Source organism: Daktulosphaira vitifoliae, unplaced genomic scaffold (genome assembly GCF_025091365.1).
Source record: "Daktulosphaira vitifoliae isolate Bord-2020 unplaced genomic scaffold, ASM2509136v1 Scaffold_4, whole genome shotgun sequence".
Classification (NCBI taxonomy): domain Eukaryota; kingdom Metazoa; phylum Arthropoda; class Insecta; order Hemiptera; family Phylloxeridae; genus Daktulosphaira; species Daktulosphaira vitifoliae.
Genome location: NW_026099575.1, coordinates 35083659 through 35110031, shown reverse-complemented (window position 1 = coordinate 35110031; position 26373 = coordinate 35083659). Strand labels below are relative to the sequence as shown.

The following is a 26373-nucleotide window of genomic DNA, read 5'->3' as shown; positions in this document are numbered from 1 at the left end:
AAAAAAAAAAAAAAAAAATAATAAACACATCTTAGTCAAACCAATACCTTCTCAGCTTCGCATCAAGATAAAAAATCATGTTTTTATTATGAAAAGTATTTAAAAAAAAAAAAAATTATTAATGAAAAAATAAATCATATAAAGAACGAAATTTTATCACAAATAAAAATAATTGGTGAGCACCAAAAATGTATAAATTAATGTTAAATTTGATCGGCCAATTTGAAGATCGTTTGACCACCACAACTTCGTATTCACTACGCATATTTTTCTCCAAACTGTATGTTTTGTGGTTTTTTTACGACAGTCCTCCTCACGATGGCGAAGTTACAATGACTTCAGCCTTGTATTTCTTTAGGTATTTAACTAAAGTGCAAAAATAACCCTCGATGAATTCGATCTTATCCCTCACACCATAAATTTCCGCATTCTTCTTAGCAAATTTCAATTTTTTCGAATCAATGTGTATCGCGATCACTTTTTAGCTTCGATGCGAAGCTGAGAAGGTATTGGTTTTACTAAGATGTGTTTTTTTTGTGTCTGTTACCACTTTTTCTCAGCTCTCACCGAACCGATTTCTTTCAATGATACGTCAAAAGATCACAAATCGTATCTAGTCGAAGACATTACCCTCAAAAATTGAAAAAATTTCCCTCGTTCTCCGTAAATGGGGGAAACCTCCAAAAAAATTACAAATTTAAAAATCGCTAATTTTCGAAATTTTTTCAATTTTTTTTACTAAAAACTGCCGTAACTTTTTTAAAAATAAACATATCAATATAATTCTTTTTTTTATAGATGCATGATGTCATTACCTATCATTTAGTATATTTTTTTATAAATCTGACTTTTTACCTGCCCACAGGGGGGAATTTAAAATGACAACTTTTTTACAAATTTTTAAAAATTAATTTTTTCAACTTAACTTTTGAAAGTGTTCCGGAAGATTTGACACTTTTATATATATCTTAAATTAGAGCTAATGTAATATACTTTAACATGAAAAAAAAAATTTTGGACTTTATTTTATCTTCAGGGTGAAAATGGCTACCGAATGCTATTTTTGTGTGAAAATTTTCGATTTTGTATTTTACATTTTTAACTTTATTATGCTATAACTTTTAGAAAAATGTATGGATCAGTACAATTTTTTTATGAGGAGTAGTATTCATATACATCTTTCATTTGACATACTGTTTTTTTAAATCGGACCATTTCCTTATATACGAGGGGGGTTCAAATCTAAAAAATGCATGTAGACAGTAGAACTTTTTCAACTTTACTTTTGAAAGTGTTCCGGATAGTTTGACACTTTTATATATATCTTAAATTATAGCTAATGTAATATACTTTATTATGCAAAAAAAAAATTTCGGACTTTATTTTATCTTCACGGTGAAAATGGCTACCNTGATGAAAACAGACATCAAAGTTTATAAAAAAAATACGATTTTTGTAAATAAATTCTTTTTTATATTTTTAACTTTATAATGATATAACTTATTAAAAAGTGTATGGATCATCATAATTTTTTTATAAGAAATAATATTTTTTAATAATCCCTTTTTCATTCGACATACTTTATCTGAATCAGGATATTAATAACGAACTAGCAGATCATGTAGCTTTTGGAATAATCCACCAATTTTTTAAAATTAAACACTATCTAAAGATTTGCATCGAAGCGTTTTTTTTTGATAGTGATTTTAATCACTGTCAGATATCATTATACTTGANTTTTTTTTTTATAGTTATTTTAATCACTGTCAGATATCATAATACTTGATCCAACTATGCCACGTCACCACTGTGCCGCGATCCCCCTCTGCTGGGTTTTTAATATTATATGTGCTTTTTAATATGTGTTTCTATTACATATTTTTTATTTTATGGTTGTTATTCATTTTTAACGTTTCTATTTGTTTTCTCACAATTGTATAAATTAATATTAACGTGTTTTAATAAACAATTTGTGTTGTAAAACAGTTTTATTAATTAGAAAAATAATTTAATTATCATTTTAAATGCAAAAATATAAAAAATTTATAATTCCTTATTTTCAATTAAAAGTCTACGAAATTTCCTTTTTTATTTTAATTAACAACGTATAATAAATAGAAATAAACAAATTTTTTATACATTATTTTTTACATCAATTTTAATTATATTGAACTAATACTATAAAACTAATTTTAATTGTAAATTTCGTGGTCAGCACAATATAATCTGATCAAAACACATTATAACAACGGTATGGAATTACAGATATTGGATGCCAGTAAAAATCATCTTGGTCTAAAAATTATTAGGTACTTTGTGCCTAAAAGACCCTTTTCAACAGTGGAAACGATTCTTATTCGAAACACTTACTAAAAAAACGTTTTCTCGTATAATTTAAATAGGGAAAATAGAGCCTGTGAGTTGAGTAATTATATCAAAATCATCGTGCTTTATTTTTACATGTATAATTGATGTTTAAAAGAAACAAGATTTTTTTTTAATTAGATAATCTTATACTTTTGTATGTATAAATTGTTACACAAATAAAAATTTTATTCATTTTAGATATAAAGTATTTCAAAACTACAAACTCCTTTTTTTTATTATTATTATACATAGGTGTACGTTAAGTACAGATCGTTATTTTACAAGATGTATGATAAGAATAGACCTTAGAATATTTTAAACACAGAATGTTCTAAACTCTACATTTTTTTTTGTGCAGGTATTTGATAAATACTAATTTCGTATTTTTTTGGACACAGGGTCACAATACTGGAGACTAAAATTTTATAAACAAGAATTTGACAAGTATAAACAAAACTATATTTTATACATACAGTATGATTGACATCGATAAAATCTTTATCTTTGTCTTTGTTTTATATATACTGTGTTCAATAAATTAAGAATCAACCAATAATGAAAATATGATTACTATGAAGGTTTGTAAAAATTAAACAGATATTTATATCACAAAAAAATATAAACAATTAATAAAAAATGAAACATCCATTATATATTACTATTTATTTTAATAAATGAATTTAAAATATGAACTTTCAAATTAAATATTTCACGAAACATAAGATCCACAACTAGTATCGCATTTATCTGAATACACAAAAGTGTGAAATCGCATTTTAATCAGATAAAGGTAATCAAATATCTATATAACGATCCTTAAAAATATAAAAATTGAAATAAAAATTATATTTTGACACTATTAATGTATTATTCTGTTATATAGCATAGGTTATTGGATTCAAAAAATAATGCGGACATTTTTTAGTAATAAATTTTTGCGTTTACCTTTCTATGTTTTATTATTTTCTCCACATTTAAAATTATTAAGGGTGGTTTTCTAATTTGTCAGAATTTTCAAGAAATTATATTTATATCAGTTAAATAATTAAATGTAATTATAATATAATATGTTAACATAAATGAAACTAATTTTTCAGTAATTTTTTGTGGCTTTTTGAGTTTAAAATTTTTAATTTTTAATATAGTTTTAATTGTATTTATACATGAATATGTTAATTAAATTACATTTTTTATTGTAATTTTATATTTATGATTATAACTACACATTGATGGAATAAAAACAAATGACAATTTTTGTGCAAATAATCGAAAATTCGTTTTCAAAATCCTTGAATTACACTGTTAAAATTAATAGAAATGTTCCAAAAATGTACAATATGTGAAATAGAGTTATAACCAAAATTGTTTAGCTCAACTTGTGACTTTTATATTACTAATTATAATATTTTAATTCACTTTTCACTAAAAAATTATAACATTTATTATAACTGATATCACATCAATGTTATGAATCATCTATCCTTTCTCTTTGTCAGTAATTGTTTGTAAATAAACATATTTTAATATAAATTAATAATGATACGAATTTAAACAATTCATTTATATTGATTTAAAATGCTAAATCAAATCGTATAGTAAAACGTTTTGACCCGTAAAGTAAATTATGGATGGAAAGTACGTAAAACATTCTGAAGAATTCAGGTGTTTTGTATAGGCAATTTAACTATCAATGTAATGCGAAAGTGGCGTAACCAAACGCACAGTGTTTATTAAACGAGTGAAATTCGAAAACCGGTACCAGGGATTCAGGAAGAGAGCTGTAATGATTTGGTTTGGTTTGAAGTCCAAGGCCGGCGAATTACATAAAAGTCAGAAAAAGAGTACCAGGAATTCAGAAGGTATGTGCGATTTATGACGACCTTCGTCATTTACATGGCGCAATATAGTCCCGCTATCTTCCGCCAGCGGTATCAGGCTGTTCGACTAACAATAGTCTAACGCGATCATGTCTGTATAGCATTTAAAAGGGCTTGACGTGTACATTAGGGTGGTGCGCTACTCCATTAATTTAATGGTGCCCATGAATCTGTATGTCCAAGCTGGTTTCATGCTAAATATAATCATTTATCGTAGAGCGCAAACATAAAATCTTAACATACAATTTAGTTGTATAACAAGTGAATGCGATTAAGGTTTTGTTGAGCATTTGGAATCATAACAAGTCCGATCAGAAAAAAATAATGACATAAAAGAAAGAAATAAAAGAGGAAAATTCTACATTATTTTATTAAATGGAGCACGTGTTTAATTTATGTATTAGTTTTGTTCTTGTGAGTTTTATTTAATTTTTTAATCAGTAACCTGATAAATATGGTGCATTGCCGAAACTAGTAGTTACTATTTGTATACATTTATACTCTAAGTTTAGTTTTATAATTTTTCATTATTAATAAATAATCGCAACATGAAAATGATATACCTGTACGAATATTTTTTTTATATCCTTTTCTTAATAAGTTTCGAATTGAAGTAATCGATTTATTATTTCGGAATATTTTTACTCATTTCCTAAAGGCGCATTTTCCTCTTAATTTTTCATTATGAATTATGATAGACAGATTTTTATGTATATGCTTCATAACGCAATTACGGGGATTTTCTGGTGAATTATAGTCCGTTCAAACTTAAAGACTTTGAGAGTATTTGAAAACATAGTTTTAACTTATATTTATGCGTGTATGTATTTTATTAGCTACATTAGATTTGGTATAAAATTAAGAACTTCACAATGTTAGGAAGGTATAGCAATAATATTAGTGGAGGGTGTGGAAGCTTTTATAGTTGTATAAAGATTACACTGTCAGAATTTTTCTAGAATTAAAAAAAAAACTCATGAATACGTTACAAAATTATTTTATAGCTAAATACACAAAAAATATCAACAGTAAAGTGATAAAAAATTATACAACAAAAGTATTAACTTAATACAAAGAATTCAAAAAAAAAAGTCTATATATGATTGAAACTTAAATACACACAATTATAACTTTTATCAAAAAAAAAATAATAATTGAACAATAAACGTTTATAATATAATAATACTTTTTAAATTAAGCTAAATTAATAGACTATGGATAAGAAAGTTGAAGTAATTATATATATTATATACAAAATAATATTAAAAATATATATTAAAATTAAAATAGTTGTAATAAAGTTGTATCATCAACATGTAAGGCTTTAGAATTTTATATGTGTGAAAAAATCTTAGAGATGTATTTATTTAAATTATTGAAAGAATGGTATTAAAAAACTTGAGATTTATAATAAATTGTTTAAATACTCAATAAATGGTTGAATATTATATTATTGTTTTGTGACAGATAGTTTTTTAAAGTTATTATAATAATATAACAAAATTTTAGTTTAGTAAACTGAATTTTATAACTAATTGTTCAAAAATTTGTTATTAAAATTTCAATAAGAAAAAAAATCTTGTCACTTTCGAAACAAATTCTGATTTGCTGTCCACCACTTATAACAAACCTAAGATACAATGTTGTAAAAAATGACTAGATATTGATTTTATAATAATACGGCTATCTTTAAAAAAGTGTAGATTAAAAATGCTGAACATTGCTGCGCAAACATATTTGTTTTAATTAAAAAAAGAGCTAAATTTTAGTTTATTTAAAATTAGATACACTTTTAGTTCTGGAAAATTTAAACTAATTAGAAAAGAAAGTAAACTAAAAAAAGTTAAATTAAATTTGTAAATGTGCATAAAATAACAGTTATTTATTTTAAATATAGTTACTATATTAGACAATAATTCAATTAAAAATATTTATTTAAAAATGTTAAGTAGAAAGAAGGAAACATTTTATTAATTTATCAATGGCATTTCGTTATAAATTATTAATCAATCATAATATTAAGTAATAATCTACTCTAAAATGTGTCAACAAGAATTAAAAATAATACAATTATACCTAAAATTTGAATAAATAATTTCTCCTCTATTAGTAATTAATACTTTAATAGGGATCGACTGACAAACGTTGATTTAAAAATACCTGAAATTTTGAACATTATTCATTGGGACCTTAAGTAACATAAGCAAACTGTTTATATCGAATAGGTTTATTAATTCCACCAAAAAAATTAATTCATCTGTGATTTCAGGATCTCAGCGCTCCTCAGGATTTAATTGACTATTAATGAAAATATAATAAAAATATATAATTAAATGAGAACATAACCTTATAATGTATAAATACAAATAAAAAATTGAATATTATAATTATCTAGTTATATTAATAAAACAAATAATGGTAATTTATGATAACAAACGATTAAAATTTGTCTACTTAGATTATTGTACTTAACTGAATTTTGACCTAAATAAAAATATTTATTATGCCAGCTATTAGCAATTTTGGTCTTTTAACTAATTATCTATAAACAATGGCATATGTGGAATTTTTCAATAAAGCTAAACTAAAACCAAAATGATTTTTCATCTAAAGTATCACTTTATCACTGTCATTTGAAGATGCTTAACCGATTTAAGCTCTTTAGATACGCCACTGATTATAAATATTCTACAATTCAAAACATTTACTACACAATAATTAGCGCCAAAATAAAATTTTATCTAACATAATAATTTATCTATTTAGGTACTTCATAAGTTTAGAGTTATAGTTAATTAATTTAAATTCCCCTACGCGAATAATGTTAAGACGATTTCTTGATTTTGACAAGTCCGTCAGTCGAATGAGATACATTTACATAGTTCCAATTACCACTAAACGCGTAATCTCCTAAAAATAAAAAAATGATAAATTTTTTTTTTTTGAAAAGGTCCTAAAAATTAAAGATGAATTAAAACATAATTGTACAACAGATAAATAATTACCCGTATGTTGATGAACAAATGGTGTGTTGTGATGAGTCCGGTGGTGACTGCATTTTCCTGAGGATTTGGTTTCAATAACGAAACCAGTAGCACACGCATCCATAAACATGTGACACCAAGAGTGATAAGTCTTGTCGTTTGAACCACATACGGGGCCGCCCCCGACCTCTTTCCGATTTGACACTGGTTCAGTAGGACAAGGCAAGTTACAAGTCACGCAGCGCGGACGTCCAGTTTTGTTTTCGGTTAAACATTTTTGACCGCTTTTACAGGACACCGTAGCGCACGTTGCAGACTCTGAAAACGGTATTTTTCAAAATAAATAAAGCTAAATCTATTTTTCTATTGCACGATGAGACGCAATGGACACATGAATTGATGATAACCTTTGGTAATGTTAAGTATAAATGACTTAAATTGACTGGTGTTAATTATTCACTTCTGGTCATAAAAGTGATATTCCATATTATTTTGAAGATACTACGTAGTGGGAAAAACTACTCTAGAGTTATATATTACAGAGCCTATCATTTTTTGTGACACCTTTACTTTGTATCTATTCACACCAAAATAATTAATGTCACTATTTACTAACTTGAACTCTTTAGTTTGAAAAAAAGAATATGTCAAGAGGAGTTTTCACAATACTGAACACGATCGTTTTAAAAAATTAACGAATCGTAAAAAAGTTTTCTACATTTTGAATGCTACTACAATATTATATTTTTTGCTAACACTATCTTAAGTTAATATATTTAACACATATCTCATATTTCTAATTTAATTAATTGGTTCAGGGATAGTCTAAACTAAATAAATTTCAATTGTTTACAATTTTGTGGAGCACGAAATTTAAGTATTCGATAAATATAGTTTTTTTTTTATTAAGTTACATTTATTTTGATAGTATAAAAAATTACTACGGCGTTTTCTTAGTTAATATTTTTCAAAATAGAAGTCTTTCTTAAACTTAATTAATAACATTTGTTTTTAGTCAAATTTGTTTCGTTCTTCATTGAACTCCATAATTATCTAAACAAAATAAAATATCAACACTGATTGCCAGTTATGGTAATTAAATAGAAATTGCTATCATAATATGAGGAAGCGCCAGACCCGTTAAATTTAACTCTTGGACAGCCGTCAACAAGTTGTTCGTACTCGCGTGCTCAGGTTTTGCAGGTTAATTTTGATTTTTGTTATTTTTTTAAGGTCCAGCTGACTTTGGATTGTTTCCAAACATAAACAAAACTCATTAAGTCTATTAAGATAAAATGTCAACAGTATTATTTTACAAATATCTGAATGCGCGTTTTCCGTAAGTAAGCATTACATGAATTTTTTTGAACATTCAAAACTTTGAACTCACCAAAACACTACATAAATTGTAGTTCAAGTGGAACCAGAGAGTGATAAATGATTTTCGATGAAAAACAAGTTTGTAAATAAAAATAAAAAATGTTATCATATTTGTTTCGAATTGTTTTTGGTCTCGCCTAAGAGTGATATATTAAAAAAAACAGGTGGACTTGCAATTCATACATTCCGCGGTATGTGTGTACACATTATTGCCACACAGTGGAAACAAATGAGAAAGGGGTTGAGTCGGGTCACTATTTAGTACTTACGCACACTTTGATGGGTTGTAAACCTGACGTATTTTGTAGTACATAGCGTCTAGACGGTCTAATGAGACCAACTGCCGCCTTCGCTGGGTATGTTGGTAAAACATTGTCCCGCAGCACTAAAAACGTGTACATAAAATGGCCATATACTTAAGGTAAGGTATATGTCAGCAACGGATGGAATCCTACCTATGTTGTATAGAAATGAAACAAGTGAGAACAGATTTGCAGCACCGAAAAACCGCAACGATAACACAAACGTGTTGATACGAAAAGATGACTTTATTATGTATCATAACTATCATGCACGAATAAAATGTATTGTTTAAATAAAAAAACGACATGTTTTCGTGATCGAAATATAAATCGTAACAATTTAAAAAAAAATTTATAATTTATACAAAAAACAGTCATTAAAGTAATCCTTTTTTACAATTCATTCTGTACAACTATTCATGATTTAATTAGTATCGATAAAAAATATATCGGAATGGGAATTATAAGTCAATAATTTTGAAATTAGAAAAAATGACAATTAATTGTAAACTTACTTTTACATCGACCTTTGTACGCTATTGGAATGGCTCTGCCCGTCCGACAAGCAGCTTCACGTAAATGGCATGCACTTTGATAAGTGTGACCATCAGATCCACATACAAGTTTAGATGGTGACAAACCTGTTGAACAATAAGAAGCACATTTCACGCAGTGAGGCATCAAGTTTTGATCTTGCAGACAATATTTACCACCGGGACAGGTAACTTTTTCACACGAATCTGTTCAAATAAAATATGATTTTAAGTATTTTACAAGTGTTCACCTCTGAAATGTAGTTATATTTATAAAGAGTTTTCTAGTCATAGTTTACTAATTTTCAGATTCTTCAGACGTACGATATTTTCTAATTATTATGAAAACCCAATAATTTATCATATACAAGATTTTGTATTTATATGAACTTTTTAATTTGCTGTATACAAGATGATCCGTTTATCAGAACCCACTAAATTACTTACAAATAATTGAGTGGGTTCTGATAAATGTATAAGGTTAATCCTTATATCAAATTTGCCAAAAATCATTTTGATATCGATCAAAATAAAAAAACTGTGTTAGATCTCGGATAAATTATAAAAATTGTTTGCATTCTCATGCACACAATGGACAAATTATTTTATTTTTTTAACACTTCGTTCATTCTGTTTTTTAACAATTTCATAATTACTTTGGCATAATCCATGATAAGCAACAACAAGAGATTGGTCTCTCGTCCTACAAGATCTTTTTTTCAAACGACACAGCGATTTGTATGATATTCCATCTGTACCGCACACGGGTCCTTTAATTTTTAGTCCGTCATGTCTCTTGCAGTTAGGCGAACAAATACATTTTGGAGAACCTGATCGAATAACACAAGTTCTACCAGATCCACATTCTACTCCCGCACAAGACTCTAAATAATTAAAACAAGCTGTTTAAATTTTTCTTGTAATAAAATCAATTAACTTTTAAATTGACATTTTGTTTTAAAACTTAGACAGATAGTTCAAATTTAAATATTCAAAGTATCATTTAGAGTATCCACATATGTTTCAATATATTCAGTTTTATACTGACATTGGAACTCGTTGCAGAGTTCATCTTCGAAGTGATAGTTACAGGTTTGAGGTGGTAACTAATACTTAAGTTTTCGATTAATTACTTAAATTTGCGTTAAGAGTTCTAAATGTCAGCATAAAACTGAAGACATGGATACATCTATAAATATTCTAGATAATACAATAATTCATGTAAATTTTAATACATTTATATTCATAGTATTGCTTTAAATTTTTACCTTTACACCGCGTACATGGAACACCTTCATTCAATACCCGCCAGAAAAACAGTGCACCTGAATCCAAGTCCGATGAACTCCAAGAAGTGGACACCGAACTCCCACCCATCTCACAACATTTTTCTTTGGATACCCCTTGTGCTATAAGGTCCTTACAAAGTCCATTCTTGCCCATAGTTGCCCAACACATACCCGCTGTAATAAAATAATAATTATAATATTATTGTTTAAATTTGTAATTATTATAATGTAATTATAAATTTTTTAAATTGACACCTAATATGTTAAATATTTAGTTTTGTACAATATGAAATATATAATAATATTATATATATATATATATATGTGTATAATTTATATACCATTTTGTATAGGTGGTGAGGTATACTTTACTTATTTCTCTATAGTTAATGATCTATTAAAATATGTACTCACAAAAAATGTATTGTTTATTTGAGTATATATGCGGCAATGAAAACGTTCAACACATAAAAATTATTTAAATATTATACAAAACATATTGTTCATACTATAAAACAGCTCCAACTGTACATTGATTTTGTATTGTTATTATTTAACAGCACATTAATCATACTTAAATAATACAATATATTATTATGATTGTAAATTTAATCTTAATCATGTAAATATCGTACGAATTTATAACAAATAAATCACTAGAGAGAATTTAATACTTATTGTATGAGTTATTACACATTTTTGTAACCATTTAAAAATTTATTTATGCATCTTATATTACCTACAAAATAGGTAAATATTTCTCAAGTGCACCCAACACTAAAAGCATAAATACTAGATGACAATATTTAATAAATTTATAAGCATAATTATGGCTCATCAAAACAAGAAATATATATACAATTAGATACTATACTAAGTAGCACATTAAATTCTCAAGGAAACAAAAGCCTTTGTTATATCTACATATATAATCATATAAGAGAAACAGAATTATAACGTCTATCATAATGTTATTGTGTTAAAAAAACAACAATGCAATTAAATATTACAGAAAATTTTATAGTATTAATTTGCATTTTAATATGAAAACAATCGTGCTTGTGTAATAGATAACTATGATGATTATTGAATATAATTCGCTATCGGACGGCTCTTAACTCTAATCTTTGTCCACGTGCGTCAATAGTATTTTTACTATTTTTTCTACTATTTTTACATTAACATAAGTCAATGTACTAAGTTGTACATTAATCAATGTATTAATTATTAAATTAATAAACAAATTAATTAATATCTTAATTATTCTAAATCTTATTAAGCCATTTTGAAAATAATAAGAAACACTTTTACGCATTTAAGGTGTATTTTAATTCAGATATCCATGAAAATAATAACATGTAGGCAATCGACCTATATTATTAAGGAGGGCAAGGGGAGTGAAAAACCCAGAGCACACGTGCTTAAGGGACATTTCTCAAATTTTACTAGCCTAGTTTTAAATAGTGACATAGTTATTCTGGTTTTTTTTTTTTGCTCATCACTTTTTTCATGAAAAGGATAATTTCCACAGGCGTCCATTTCAAGATATCGCCCAGGCCCCATTTAGGTCTTAATCCAGCTATTCAATTGTTCCTCAGATTTTTTGTCAGCTCAAATGCATCAGTAATATTTATAATAACTAAACATTTAAAAATAACGATTTACTCCATTTTATTATTGACAAAAAAAAATTTAATTAATTATTAGCCTATAAAATATTAGAAAGAGTGATTATTTTATAGTTCAAAATTAATCACTTATTTAATCAAAAAATAAAAATAATATTGATAAATTTTTTTCATTCCCTTTTAGCTACATTTTTTTCTAAATTTATCAATCATGAAGTATATCTTACGTTCATACCTTATAAGGGTATTATTAATTTTGTTAATTGCGACATACATAATTATCTAGCTAATATAATTAGATAATGATCTAATTAAGAAAACGACTGGTCGACATTTATTTTTGAACTAGTATTTCAAAAGTGTAACAATTTAAATTAATAACTCTAGGTGAGGCTAAGGTGCTGCTATTTTTATTACTAGACATAACTCAGCTTCACTCCTTCTTCTTCCTAGGCATATAAATGTTAAAAACTTCTGATATATTGGTTAGGTCCAACCAATTGGTCCAAAAGTTGTTATTGACGAGTAACATTCATAAGTAGATCATTATCTAATAAATTAACTGGATAATTATGTATGATACTATTTGAAAAAAATAAGTTGTCATTTATATGAGGTATGAGGAAAGAACATAAAAATACTTCATGATAAATTAAGATAACCTAAAAGGAATTAAAAGAAACAAGAAAAACTTTAACTAATTAATTAATTAGTAACTAAGTATTATTTTTCGATTAATTAAGTAGTTCGTGATAAAAAAATCACTGTATAATAAAAAAAAAAAGTTAACATTTATGTTTATCAAGCATTGTTCAAAGTAATTTGAGTGATAAAAAATATTCAGACACTACTGAAACAAAACAAATTGCAACGATAAATGTTAAGTCTGAAACACAGAAAATAGGGCACAGAAATCGACTAATCAAGTAAAATAAAAACACTAAACATTCCGAGTCTCAGTATTCGCCTTTATCAAGTCAACGCGTGTCTGGATTATACACATACATGAGTTCACGTCCTCGATCCCTTTCACTCAGTACACTTGTCCTTTGAAGGTTGCGGAGCTGATGACGTTACAGTTGACACACGTTCATGAAAACAATAGCGCACATATACATATTTAGGTGCATGTGTTTTATGCATCATCAGTCTCGTGTGGCGAAAAATAAATAGGTCAAACGACTCGCCGCCGTAAAGTCCCTTAGAGAATGTCGACGTATGAGGAAGTGAATAATTAACCGACCACACAATGTGAGTACAACAACCACCGGCACGTGTTCGATCAATTTCATTTAATTACACGCGTCCACCGAGCACTAGTAACGCCATTGAAAATCTGTAACACGCTGAAGTAATCCAACAAAGCTGTTTATAACTTGAAAGGTGTTTGTAATAGTTTATTTTGTAGCCATACCACACTGGGATACTCCTTTTTTAGAATGGTCTTGATCTGTTTATTATTATTTAAAATAACATATTTTTATTAACCATTTACAGAATACAAATAATGAACCCAATAAAACTTAATGAAACTCTTAAAAAAATATTATATTGAAATGCATTACTGATAAATAGGGTTCGGGACTTTATAAAGTGTATTTTAGTCATTCCGATTACATCAATGATAAATAGATATTAGTTTTTGTTTTTCTTAACCCTACTCGATGTATGAAAATAACGATATTAGTTTTTTGGCGTAGGGAGATCCCAAAACATAAAACTTAAACTGTTCCTGTGGTTCTGTATATAACTATAATACGCGTTTATTAAGTTGAATTTTATAAATGCATCAAGTCCCAAATCCTACTGATGAGTATGATCAATGATGTTTTACCATAATATTTTTTCCCTTCAGTTGAACAAAATGATTGAAAATCATCGGGAGAATATATTAAGAAACTCGGTAAAAAATAAATATTTAATTCATGGACATATTTATAGACATAGTCTTAGACTTGAGCGATCATACTGTTAAAGTTATTATGCCAAGTACAAGCACAATAAGAAATTACAAATACTCATGGTGAATCCTAATTATACATCAAAGTTAAACTTATATTGCACGGCCAATAGCCGTTGGACTTACACAATTTGCAATTTATGATCAATACGTTTCTATTACAGTAAACCTGAAGCAATGAAACAAACAAGTTTACATGATTGCAACGAATGATTATATGATAAAGAAATATATTGTTGTTCGTGTAATTATTTTTTATGATTTATAAATATTATAATTTCATACAATAAGTGCAAATAAAATTAGTTTCTCAGCACACTGAAACATTTTATTGCTGCGATGAACTATTTACATGTATATTGCCAATATTTGTAACAATAAGACATTAAATGCAAGCGATTTAAAAATACATAAGATATGCTTCCTATTTCCTGTTTATGATTATTTTTTCAACAACAAAATTTCATCGTTCAAAGTTTTAAACGAACTGCACCAATATTGTTACAGTGAGAAATTGAATTTTCTGGCAAAGATTAACCAATAATACGTTTTATTTAATAGAAAAACTTTCAAAAAAGCACATTATTCTATCCCAGTGGGAATTGAAGAATCCACACCCCCTCTCCATTGGCAAATTATTACTATTAACAGTGTATAACTTCAGCGCTAATAAAAGTATGTGATCAGCCAAAAAAAAAAAAGGCTTTACCAAGGACAAGTCACGCCCAAGGAAAAATCCTGACATCGACACTGTTTTATCTATTGAGTACGTTTGGCTAATAGCTCAGATCTCGACACAAAATGAACCTGGTGAAAATTCCACCGTTTAGACCACCCGCCTGACCGTCTGCTCTCGGTGTAAACACGTAGTAAAGAGCATAATAACGCATACGGGGGGGCACCCGACCTTACCTAACCTACTCAACAGACGGGTACTTGCACTGCACCTATATCACAATTCGCCGACGGCGGCAGCCACAAGTCCCGTCGTTTTATCTGAACTATTAATCTCCACTGCAGACCGGACATGAGCGCGACGGTCGCACGGTAAATCATGAACAGACGGATAATGATAATAAAAGTAACCTAATAATAATTTTTCGCATACGCCAAAAGACGTATTATACATGTGTGTGTTTTAGTCGTGAAAAATAAACAACATAACTTCGAACGCATACTAAATAGCAAAAGATCAAGTGCACATTAATATCATGTTAGGTGATGGCTAGGGGGGCGTTCTACTATAACTTAAAGGTCGTTACAAATTGTACCTCCTACAACTGAATCCACTACATTTTTATTTATCTATCATTACACTGTCTACCGGAAAACTTTTAAGCTAATACCGTATTTTTCAAGCTGTAATGAAATTACTTTTATATTGCTAACGTTATCCATTTGAAAAAAAAAATTATTATCCTGGGATTTAATATTTGACCTTTAAAAATATAATGAATTGTTCGGTTCAAGGATTAAAAGATGTGGTGAAAGAAATTAATTTTAGTCCTCTGTTACTATTAATGTATTTTACTGCGTTTAGACGATATATTAAAATGGACTACAAAATTTCTATGATAGAAACAAAATTTTTCATGAAATAGAAATTAACAGTAACTTAGTCAATTAAAACTTCAAGACTAACTGACATTTTGATTATTAGGGCCATTTAATTTTAATTTATACATTTTTTTTCGTTTTTATCTGAATTATTCTGGTAATATTGTAAAAATCATTGTATTTTGAATTATATATACCTTATGAATAAAACTTCAAACAACAAGACTAAACCAAGAAATAATAAATTGATGAAATTAGATTAGCTAAGCTGTTTCCACAGTTAATCTCGAATGATATATTGTTGTACATTAATTAAAGTAGACTGTTCTACGTTTATAATTCTTATCCCACGATCTGCAAGTTCTTCTGAAAAATATTGTGATGATCGTGACTACAAAAATTAAATTTGGCGAATAAGCTAAAAATTCTTCAGAAATAAATTGGAAATTCTCATGAAAGACAGTAGTGTATTTACACTATTATCAATATGCATCATCAATGGAAGTACAGTAATATGTAAATAAATTCTTAGCTTGACAATTTTATATATTTGAGTATTTCATTTGTATTTTATTATTTTTTATCAAAATACGTAAACTACTAGTACAACAATTATTTTTATTTGTAAATTATTTTGCTATTATTTTATATTAAATAATTTTTAATGCCAACATAAATATTTAATTTTAGTGTATAAAATTATGTTACTATAAAATTCATTTAGATTCGGTTATACTTAAATAATAATTTAAAATGTACAGGAACTCAGTCTAAAAAGATTTGTTGTTCGTAATAGTTATTGCCATAATTAAAAAATATATATGTCTACACTAAAATGCAATTATTTAATGAAGTATTATTATTACATTGTTTACAATTCAGAATATAACTTTTCAATTGTCATGAAATAAAGTTGTTCTTCTGGATGATTTAAAATTGAAAAAAAAAAGAAATTGTGTAGCGTACTGGACACTTTTTAATGCTTTCAAACTCTAAAGTTAAGTTTTGCCTATTGCTATTAGTAGTCCGATAGGTTGAAACATGTCTATTTTAACAGTAGCAAATACTATATTACCTAGTACAGAAGGCAAGTGGAAAATCACTGTACATAATAATCTCCAGGGTAAACCAGTTAACTTCAAAAAAATTGGTTGATATTAACCAATCTAATAAATGAAAAAAAAACTTACACTGGACAAGTAATTTATAACGTTAAATATCCGATTTATCTTCTTAAAAAATACAATCATAAAGCGTGTTGTTATTAATTCCTAAATATGTAATGAAATAAAACAAATTATTTTGAACAAAAAAACTCAATATTTTTCGATGTATGTAATTTACTCAATGGACTAATGAATGTACTTGAACTGATAATATTGTTATCATATCATCCTTTACGAAGGATAGTTATTAATTAGTTTCGCTATTGAAAAATGTAATTCCAAAAAAATGCCTTTATTTAAACTAAAAGCTGTATTATATATATAAACTATAGAAAAAGAGTTAAATTTTTTTTTTTTGAATGTGAATTTCATGCTAATAGCTGGATTGACTAAAAATCAAGTTTTGCATTAGTATTAAACTTAAGTTGTTTTTAAGTATAATTAAAAATAAAAACCAAATCTAATTCGTGCAAACTACTACTTTTTATTACGATTGTCGTACATGATGTAAACCATATTCTCTAGTATTATACATAGGTTTTTATAAATTAAAGTAAATTATAATGGCGCGACAATCAATTTTTAAAAAAGGTAATATAATAACTCTATATATTTATTGTAACCTCGGTTGAATAAAATATTGACTGATTTTAACTTAGATGCGAAGCTGAGAAGGTATTTAACTGCATTTTTGACTGATGTACATATTTGTTTTGATAAGTTTACTTGATTCATGAAGCTACATATGAATAATTTAATTTGATCCATAACCCCATTAAACTTATTTTTATTTTACACGCAAATTTAATTTGCGAGTCAATGAGATAGAAATAAAGTGTTATGATCTCTCGTTATAATTGATTATCTATGTAAATACTGCCACAACACGCACTCAAAAGATTCTGTTTGATTAACGTGTAGACACTTAATCGGATTACAGAAATGAAATGCTAATTAAGTAAGAACAGACAAACCATATGGTGATAAATAAATCATAAGGTTTAAATAACTTGTTAACTGTGTCGATGCTTAACGATTTCAATCATCCAATGTTATTTTTAATAAATATTTTTTATGGGTTTCATTCAACGTAGGAAGCTGATACTCGACTGCAAAATGTAATATCTCTCACAATAAGATGTTCTGTTTGAGTGGTTTAATTTTTTGTACACTGACCTCTCAGTAATCTATTTTTAACCAAATCTTCGAAATCTATTGTTGGACGATCAATTGACTTGACGGCGATATAAGGCCATTATATAAAAATTTCCAAAAAAAAACTTTACGTGACGCTCTATTGAATAGAGAACGTTGAACGTGGCACAAACGTCTAAATGTATATGGCCAAAGGATATGTGTTTGTGTACTCAGGAAACGAAGAAAAATGTGTGTAGGTCATCATGACGACCGATGGCAGTCGCATACCATAACACATAGAAATATTTGATTTTTGAAAGGTCAATTTCCTTTCAAACACTTCCACAATGACATGGTCAAAAAATACTATAATAAAAATATATTGTCGATTTTTTTCGCGAGTTTTAACTTGATTCATTTAATTTATAAGAATAAAATGATAATTAAGTTTTCAGAATAAACATTTTTGTGTGAAAAAATTGTAAAAAATTAGGTGCCATTAAAATAAGTAATGAACATCTCAAAATGCGCATTTACATATTATGCATAAAAAAAGAAAAAATATTACTGGTTTGTTAAGCCTTGTGTAGGAAAGTGGTCATTAAACACACACGTAGGCAATACAAAAGGTATATAAGGCCAACTGTTTCATAACTTGTGTAAATGTACATACGTGTGCGTGTGTGTGTGCGGGCGATTCGATAAAAATATAAAAGTTTTACAAAATGAAACTCACGCGTTGATGTCGGATAAAAAAATGATAATAAAAACCCACCTGTATAGTTTATAATACACATTTGATGGCAAATGTTAACAGCCGTTCGTGATTAAGATTTGCAATTTATGATGTGCGATCGAGTAAGACTGAATTTTCTGACCAATAGATCGAATCGTCTTGTAATAATTATATTAGTACACTTGTAAATTCAATGATATATAAAATATATATACGCACACACATGCACCATAATAATAATATAGGTTTGCATATATTATAATTTTTTACATTTATGTAATGTAATTAGCTGCAGTCGCCACACTAACACTGCAACAGATGCCAGAGCATTGCGAAAGTAAACTTTACTATAATTGTAAACATTTCTTGTTCACGCCGCGGGTTAATGAAATTCGTCGTCCAATTACCGTTCGACATTAACAAACTTTTTTAGTTAGCATCATAGTCAGACGGACGACTTTCCAAGTGTTTCTTCACCCCGTTGAACGGTCTATTATAAATAATTATTATTGTTATATTACACATGAATAGATGGTATTTCAAAGTTGTTTTGAAAAATTTAATTATTGAATCCTCTCAAAAATAAAATAAATATTGTGTAATAGTAGACCATTTACTGTTGAAAAATATGATTATTAAAGGTGTAGTTATGAATTATGTGGTCTTAATATAGAAGATTAGATTATTTTACTGTCTATTTGTGCAAAACATAAATCGATTTTCTTTTGTATAATAAATGGGTGCTGCCATCAATATTTTAAATTTGATGAATACGTCCAAATTAGCTAAATGTATCATCGTTTGCAAAATAGTTGTAGTGGCTGTGCAATACATTTATTGTTTACAATAAAAATTCTGGGTTCATTATTTGAAAAATGATGATAAATAATAATATTTAACACGTTTGACCTCACAATGTATTTTTAATATTGCTTTTAGCTAACCGTATTTATCTACAAATAATAAAATGCATATCTATTACAGAGCAATACACGGGGATTTATTATAATAAAATACCCACTGACCATCAGATTTTAATAATATTTAAAGGTCATTAGCTATCATAAAACAAACACAAATTAGACAAAAATAATGAAAAATATTAAATTTCTTAATACCTTTAATAAATCAATTCATTGGAATTATTTAACAGAAAATTTGAATCATCGTTCTAATTAATTATTAATAATCATTAAATGAGTTTAATTATCTAAATTAAATTTGCAATAGTTATATCAAACAACGTATAATAAAACACAAATTTAACTCAGATTTTTGAAACTTTTAAGAATCAGTATTTCAAAAAAATATGTTTACGCGAAAATTATAGAAAGCCGTAGTTGAGAACGTGAACGAACTTGATTTTACATGCTAATATAAATGCAGTGTCAAAGAAAACAATTATTTCGAAATGTGAAAGATGTATTGATCCAATTTAGCTTATCACAGTGCTAAACGATTACTACGTGCGCAAAAATGTACATAATTAAAATAGCAAACATACAATTTATATTTATGATACCCGTTTAATTCAATGGATACACAAAAGATCTGCTCGAGGGATTCTGCTAAGTTGAATGCAGAAACAAAATTATTACGTATGATGCAACAAAATTGCACCTTACAATTTTGTGAATTAAGTTTACGAAATGATAATTTTTATGTTATTATGGACAGATGTGTCGAGTTGATAAAGTATTAAGGTTAAAGTGCCACGATGTATTAACAACAAAAAAAAAATTTGAAATATTTTCATGATGGACGGAAAGTATTAGCTCAAAAAAATAAAAATTTTCGGCGCCGATTATAAATTGAGAAAAATAGGGGGTTCGCTTAAAATAGTCTGGTTTTGGGTGTACCGTGTACACTATATAATTATATACTGATTAGCATTACGGTCCACCCTGAGGTATGCAGACTTTCCCCATGAATGGCATGTCCCCGGGTACGTTATGTACCTTTGTCCAATTACCGTTAATTTCCTATCATTCGCTTCTATCTATTATAATAATGTTAATTAATTAATAATTGTGGTTTGCTATTGTAGTCGAGTCGGCATAACGAGTTTCAAGTAATAATATATGTCGTACAATGCGGCCGCCAGACGCTGGAGGTCGTTTTGGAGTAGTTGTCGGATGCAAAACGAGGTGCAACGGTCGGGCGGCGCGGCGGTTGCCTTCTTAAGGTCGTGTGACTCCGCTGTGAAAAAAGCTAATGCAACTCTGCCGCTGCCTCCCAACTAGAGTCTAGACGCGATGAAAAATAGACATATTATTCTGTTTCATATGACTAACAGAGAAGCGTGACCGAGAGAGTGGTCGTTAAATAAATTGCAACGTTAAAAAATAATGATAATCATTTAACGTGATTGTACACTTTGCCTTATCTGCTATCGTCGGGTGTAGTATAAACGTGAGCGCACCAAATTTCATAATAATTTACCAGGATATCACATAGCACCGAAACTGTACTTTTGTTTATTATCATTTGATTGTTATCAGCCGTGACAATCAGTAACTGTATGAAATGCAACTCAACAAATTTTCCGTTGACAGTCGAGTCATTTGACTATCTCATGCAACGGCAATAGTGCAGGTCAGGTATTGTCAAAAACATATTGTGTAAAAAAACTCTATGTTAGATAATAATTATCTGGTGAATTTTTTTTAACGCAGCATTCATTTGTTAAAAATGTATTTTATCAACATAACCGATCAAAATTTGTTCAACGAAAAATGATTAAACATTTCAAGTTATTGTCCAATGACGTTTCGATTGCACTTTTTATGATTTTATCCGGAGAGTAATTAAGTTGATGACTTTTATATTTATTTGATGAGCACTAGACTTCCATTTTCGTGGCTTTGGCAAATAATTCTTCATAATACGTCGAATCATGGGTTATCAGCAATTTATATGCAAACAACTTTTCTTTTGTAACATCATCCAGACGTGACCCTGAATTTTTTTATTTGACTTATTTATTATATTAACTCATATTATTGTAACTAAACCTAATGTAATGTTATTATATCGCTCGTTTTAATAAGTCCTTGAGAATAGAACTAGACACGCCTTCGTGGTATCTTAAAAGACACGCTTTGAAGAATCATTTACCACCTAATACATAAGGCTCAAAGACACAGTAGAAAAGCGTATCATACTTTAACGCATAGCTAAAACTTTCAATTATACTTGCAGTGTACAACGCAATCATTCTCTGAATGAGCAATCGTTCCACGACTTTACTCATATGGATACAAAAATCTTTTGACAGTTAAAATTAAGTGCGCCGCCAGAGTGACGTTCTCGTTGCAAATGTCAATTGAAGATTTCTGAAAAACGTCACATTACTGCGGCTCCGGATTCTCAGAAGTTGATATTTTGGAATTGCACACGAAACAAAAGTTAATCATTTTTCTTTATTGCGAAAATTCCGTTTTGTAATCATTTAGCCGATGGTGTGTATCTATCGCCTGCAGTTTTTCGCATTTCTTATCTTCTAAAGAAAATCTGTTTTGCGTATAACATTTTCTAGGGAAATTTAACACAACAAGAGTTTATCTAATTTCCCTACGCAGAACTACGACGCACTGGATTAACACTAATGTTCAGAAAAACAAGAGACGCAATTCTATGAATCTCAAAGCGTCGTAGTTTAACAGCGAGTTCTGTGCAAAAATATTTTCGAGCTGAACTTAAATTTTGATGAATATAGCCGATTTATTACGGTCAGTAAGTTTATGAACTATTTGTAAAAAGCCAAGTAAAATTTAAAAAAAAAAAAAACCAAAAAATTAATGTGTCTGCTGCGCCAGACAGTGTTGACACTAAATCCGTCATATCCATTGTTCGATAAGACATGATGTAAATGACGAAAAAATGATAATAAAAACCTTTTGAATATGCATAGTTTTGTTAACAATTACAAATTACACATTGTGGTAACACCGAAAGCATCGAGTCCGAATGTATTCGTGTACGCCTTGCCGTTCCACACCGCAGACGTGTTTTTTTCCTTCGAGAGACACTAATGATTTATTCGCGCAATAAATAAACTTTTATAATGTAAACACAAGCAAAACAAGAATGTTGTGACAAGATGTAACAAATTATTCGTTTATTATATTGAAACTCATAAAAACCATTTAAAAACAAGCACGCGATTCGTTCAAAAAGAAAAGTAAATTCTTTAATTCGTTTTGGATATAGTTTTTTTTTGAAGAATTTTTTATTTTATATCATACCGAATTGACCCGTGGAATGTAATTTTTTTGTAAATAACAAGATAAATTACTCGAATGCAAAGTCATTATACTAATGACATTTTTTTGAGAAATTTTAGCGCGTGGTTAAACTCGATAGTACGACAGACGCCAATATCAAATTCAAAACGACCCACTTAAAAAATAAAAATAAACCAGCGATTTCCACAACGGGTTAAACAATTGATTAATAGCAATTACATATATGAAATATTTTCTCGGCAAAAAATTTTCACATTCACCTTTTACTGTTTAGCTTGAAAATTTAATAATTCAACGTTGTAAGTTGATCCTTAATCGTTTATCAGTAACCATCATTATAAATCACAAACAAAATAATTAACTAACGTCCTCCGCGATAGTTAGTCAGCACTTATGAAGGCATTAATCATATTTAGTTTTTTTAGCACTAGTCATCGCAATCGCACCCATTCTCCTGTCACGTTTGTTATGACGGTACATCGATTCATCCGATACTTATATCCGAGTTCTTATAAATTAAAAAATAATACCGGGTCGATGGGTTATTGAATGCATAAATGTCTTTAGGCGATAGACGAGATTGCACGGCTGTTATTATGTGCCAAAAATTCACCACTTTTAATTGAGTTATGGCGTCGGGTTTGGCGAAGATGCAAGTTGCAATCGCCGAGATGATTCGTTATAGTAAACGGAAATTTCACCTCATAAACAGCATCCATACAAAGTAGACTTAGATTATACACATGTACGTGCGTGCGTATAGATAACTGTATATATGTATGATTATATATATATATGTGTGTGTGTGTGTATTTCAATATTGTATGATATTGAAATAAAAGTGTTAATGCAGTCTAGATTGAATTCACCAAACGGGTTATCAAAATGTCAGACTGTCCGTCTGGTACAATTTGAAAATAAATTCTAAAAACCTACGGACATCAATCATATCTGCTTGATAATAATAACAATAATATTATTGCCGTATACATTTGACGCAATCATATATAATTTGTTTTTTCGGTTACTAAATTATTGATGGGCTGTGCCAAAAATAAAATTATAATTACTTTCTTACCGAGCAAAGAGAGAACGAAGAACCGGTCGGTGTTTTCGGTAAAGTTATTAATTTTTTAGTCGGGTTAGCAACTGCTCGACCTTACTCAACTACGTGAAACCGATGCAAAGATGCTGTGGCGGATCCAGTAATGTAGACGCGTACACGCCAATGATTCAGACAATTTTTTAAATGTGCTTATTAAGAAACGGCCGTAGACAATGGCCGAAAAAATTCCACTATCAAAATATTATTGCACTGACCCGAGACGCGTTTGATGTGTTTCCCTCGCAGCAAACGTTGTAGACGCCAGACTGCAAGTGTGGTATTTACATGCCGTTTTTTTCAAGGGCCGTCGTGGGCGTCCGCAAGACACTAATATAAAAGTACTTATGCACTTTGTTATTTCATTTGTAATGTTATGAATACATGTATTTTTTTTTGTATTTTTTGCACACACCAGGAAAAAAAACGCGCTTGTTAATTATTTATGACGTACCGGTTAAGCTGGGAAAATGATTATCAGATAATTATTATTCACGTGCGCCGCGTGAATCACCTGCAAGCTGCACCGATAAAAGACTTGGCAGGTTCGAAGACGGAAGGACGCGGCGTTAACGTGCGGGCCGTATGGAAACGTACCCAACCAATGTACGGCATGTCGTAACAATGTGAATTATTTTTATTATTAAGCGACGCTGAGTACCATCGAGGGGTTGACGGGATTTGGCAATGGGCCTACGAGCCAACACATACGACAAAACCCATAGAATTTTATCACATGCATGACATAACTTTAACACATAAACAAACATGATCGTGACTTTACACGTGCCGGAAAACGAAAGTTCATTCATACCAAAGACCTACGGTGCCAAATTGTACATTTTATTAAATTTCAGGAAAAAAACACCAAACTCGATGACACGTGTGTTAGGTATGTGTTTGCGGAGACAATCAAATAGTTCAGAATTATTTAAGTGTTTTAGGATAAAGAAACAAGCAGCGAGTAAAAAAACGATGTATACTAATATTTTTGTTCAATTTCAAAACGCCCACCTATGTAATATCATAAAACTAAAATTAATAAATTACAGAACACAATAAGATTGAAATTAAAAACATTTAATCATTGCATTACAATACAATGATTATCAAATAAAAATATAGACGAATTGAAATTTTCAAGAATAAATATCTTCATAAATTATACGAATATATAATTCGTTATTGCGCTGAATTACACACAAAAAAAAAATTATATTTATTCAAAATTAACATAAAATTATTTTCTGAAAAAGTTGGACTTGTCTGGTTGTAACACCATGCCGTTCAGTTTTTCATTTGAATATGAATTTTCATGATTTGTAACCGTTATTGATAAAATTACTTTTAAAATGTATCCATAAATTCATTTTTTATCATTAACATTAGGCTTTTTTTTAAGATTTAGTTATTTAGATTTTTAAAATAATATTTTACGAATTAAAAATTGTTTCAATTGAAAATATACGGTAAAAATTTAGTTTAAAAAATAATCATGTACATGTACAGTACTTCGTTGCTTTGTATAAATCATCAATTTTAAATATTAATAACCGGTAATTTGCATTTTAACTGATAAATGTTTTATGATTTGCTACTGAACAATTAGTATAATTTATTACACCATTGTGAGATCCTGGAAACAAACAATAGTTTTGAGAAATCATTAACTAGAAAAACGTTTAAAAACAGGAAGCAAACAGTGTAATCTTAAACGCATTAGAAATTTCATCTTAACTTTATAGTGCCATAAAAATCAATGTTTTTTATGTCTTGTTGCTCTAGATTAGGGGTTTACAAATAGTTCCTTTAATTTATCAAGTTAAAATACATAATGTCATTAAGGCTACAGTTAATTTTTAAATGTAATCGCTGACAATAAAATAGGTATTTATCGCTTTGATTGATCGCATTTCCGTTTCATAGAAATTTTTAACTACTCGAAAATTATGTTATTTATTTTTAAAGTTTCTATCGCTATAATACGTTTTAATTTTAATAACCATTTTGCTTTTTTTTTTTTGAAAAAAATAATTTATTATTAATGAGTATACCTACATATATAGATATATGAGATAAAAAGTATATGACCCAAAATGTTTAATATA

At 28.4% G+C, this 26373-nt stretch overlaps 1 protein-coding gene across 2 annotated transcripts in view; it reads right to left on the bottom strand.

Annotated features, from left to right (window-relative positions):
- Positions 1–5550: 5550 nt before the first annotated feature.
- LOC126905445 (follistatin-A) overlaps positions 5551–26373 on the bottom strand; it is a 35929-nt gene continuing 15106 nt past the window's right edge. For both annotated transcript variants that reach the window (XM_050685135.1, XM_050685134.1), the window contains exons 3-7: positions 10712–10906; positions 10100–10327; positions 9426–9650; positions 7250–7546; positions 5551–7154 (exon numbers count right to left, since the gene is read on the bottom strand). In XM_050685135.1, coding sequence (XP_050541092.1) covers positions 7069–7154; positions 7250–7546; positions 9426–9650; positions 10100–10327; positions 10712–10906 — 1031 coding nt within the window. In that variant the 3' untranslated portion in view covers positions 5551–7068. The remainder of the gene's footprint in view (positions 7155–7249; positions 7547–9425; positions 9651–10099; positions 10328–10711; positions 10907–26373) is intronic.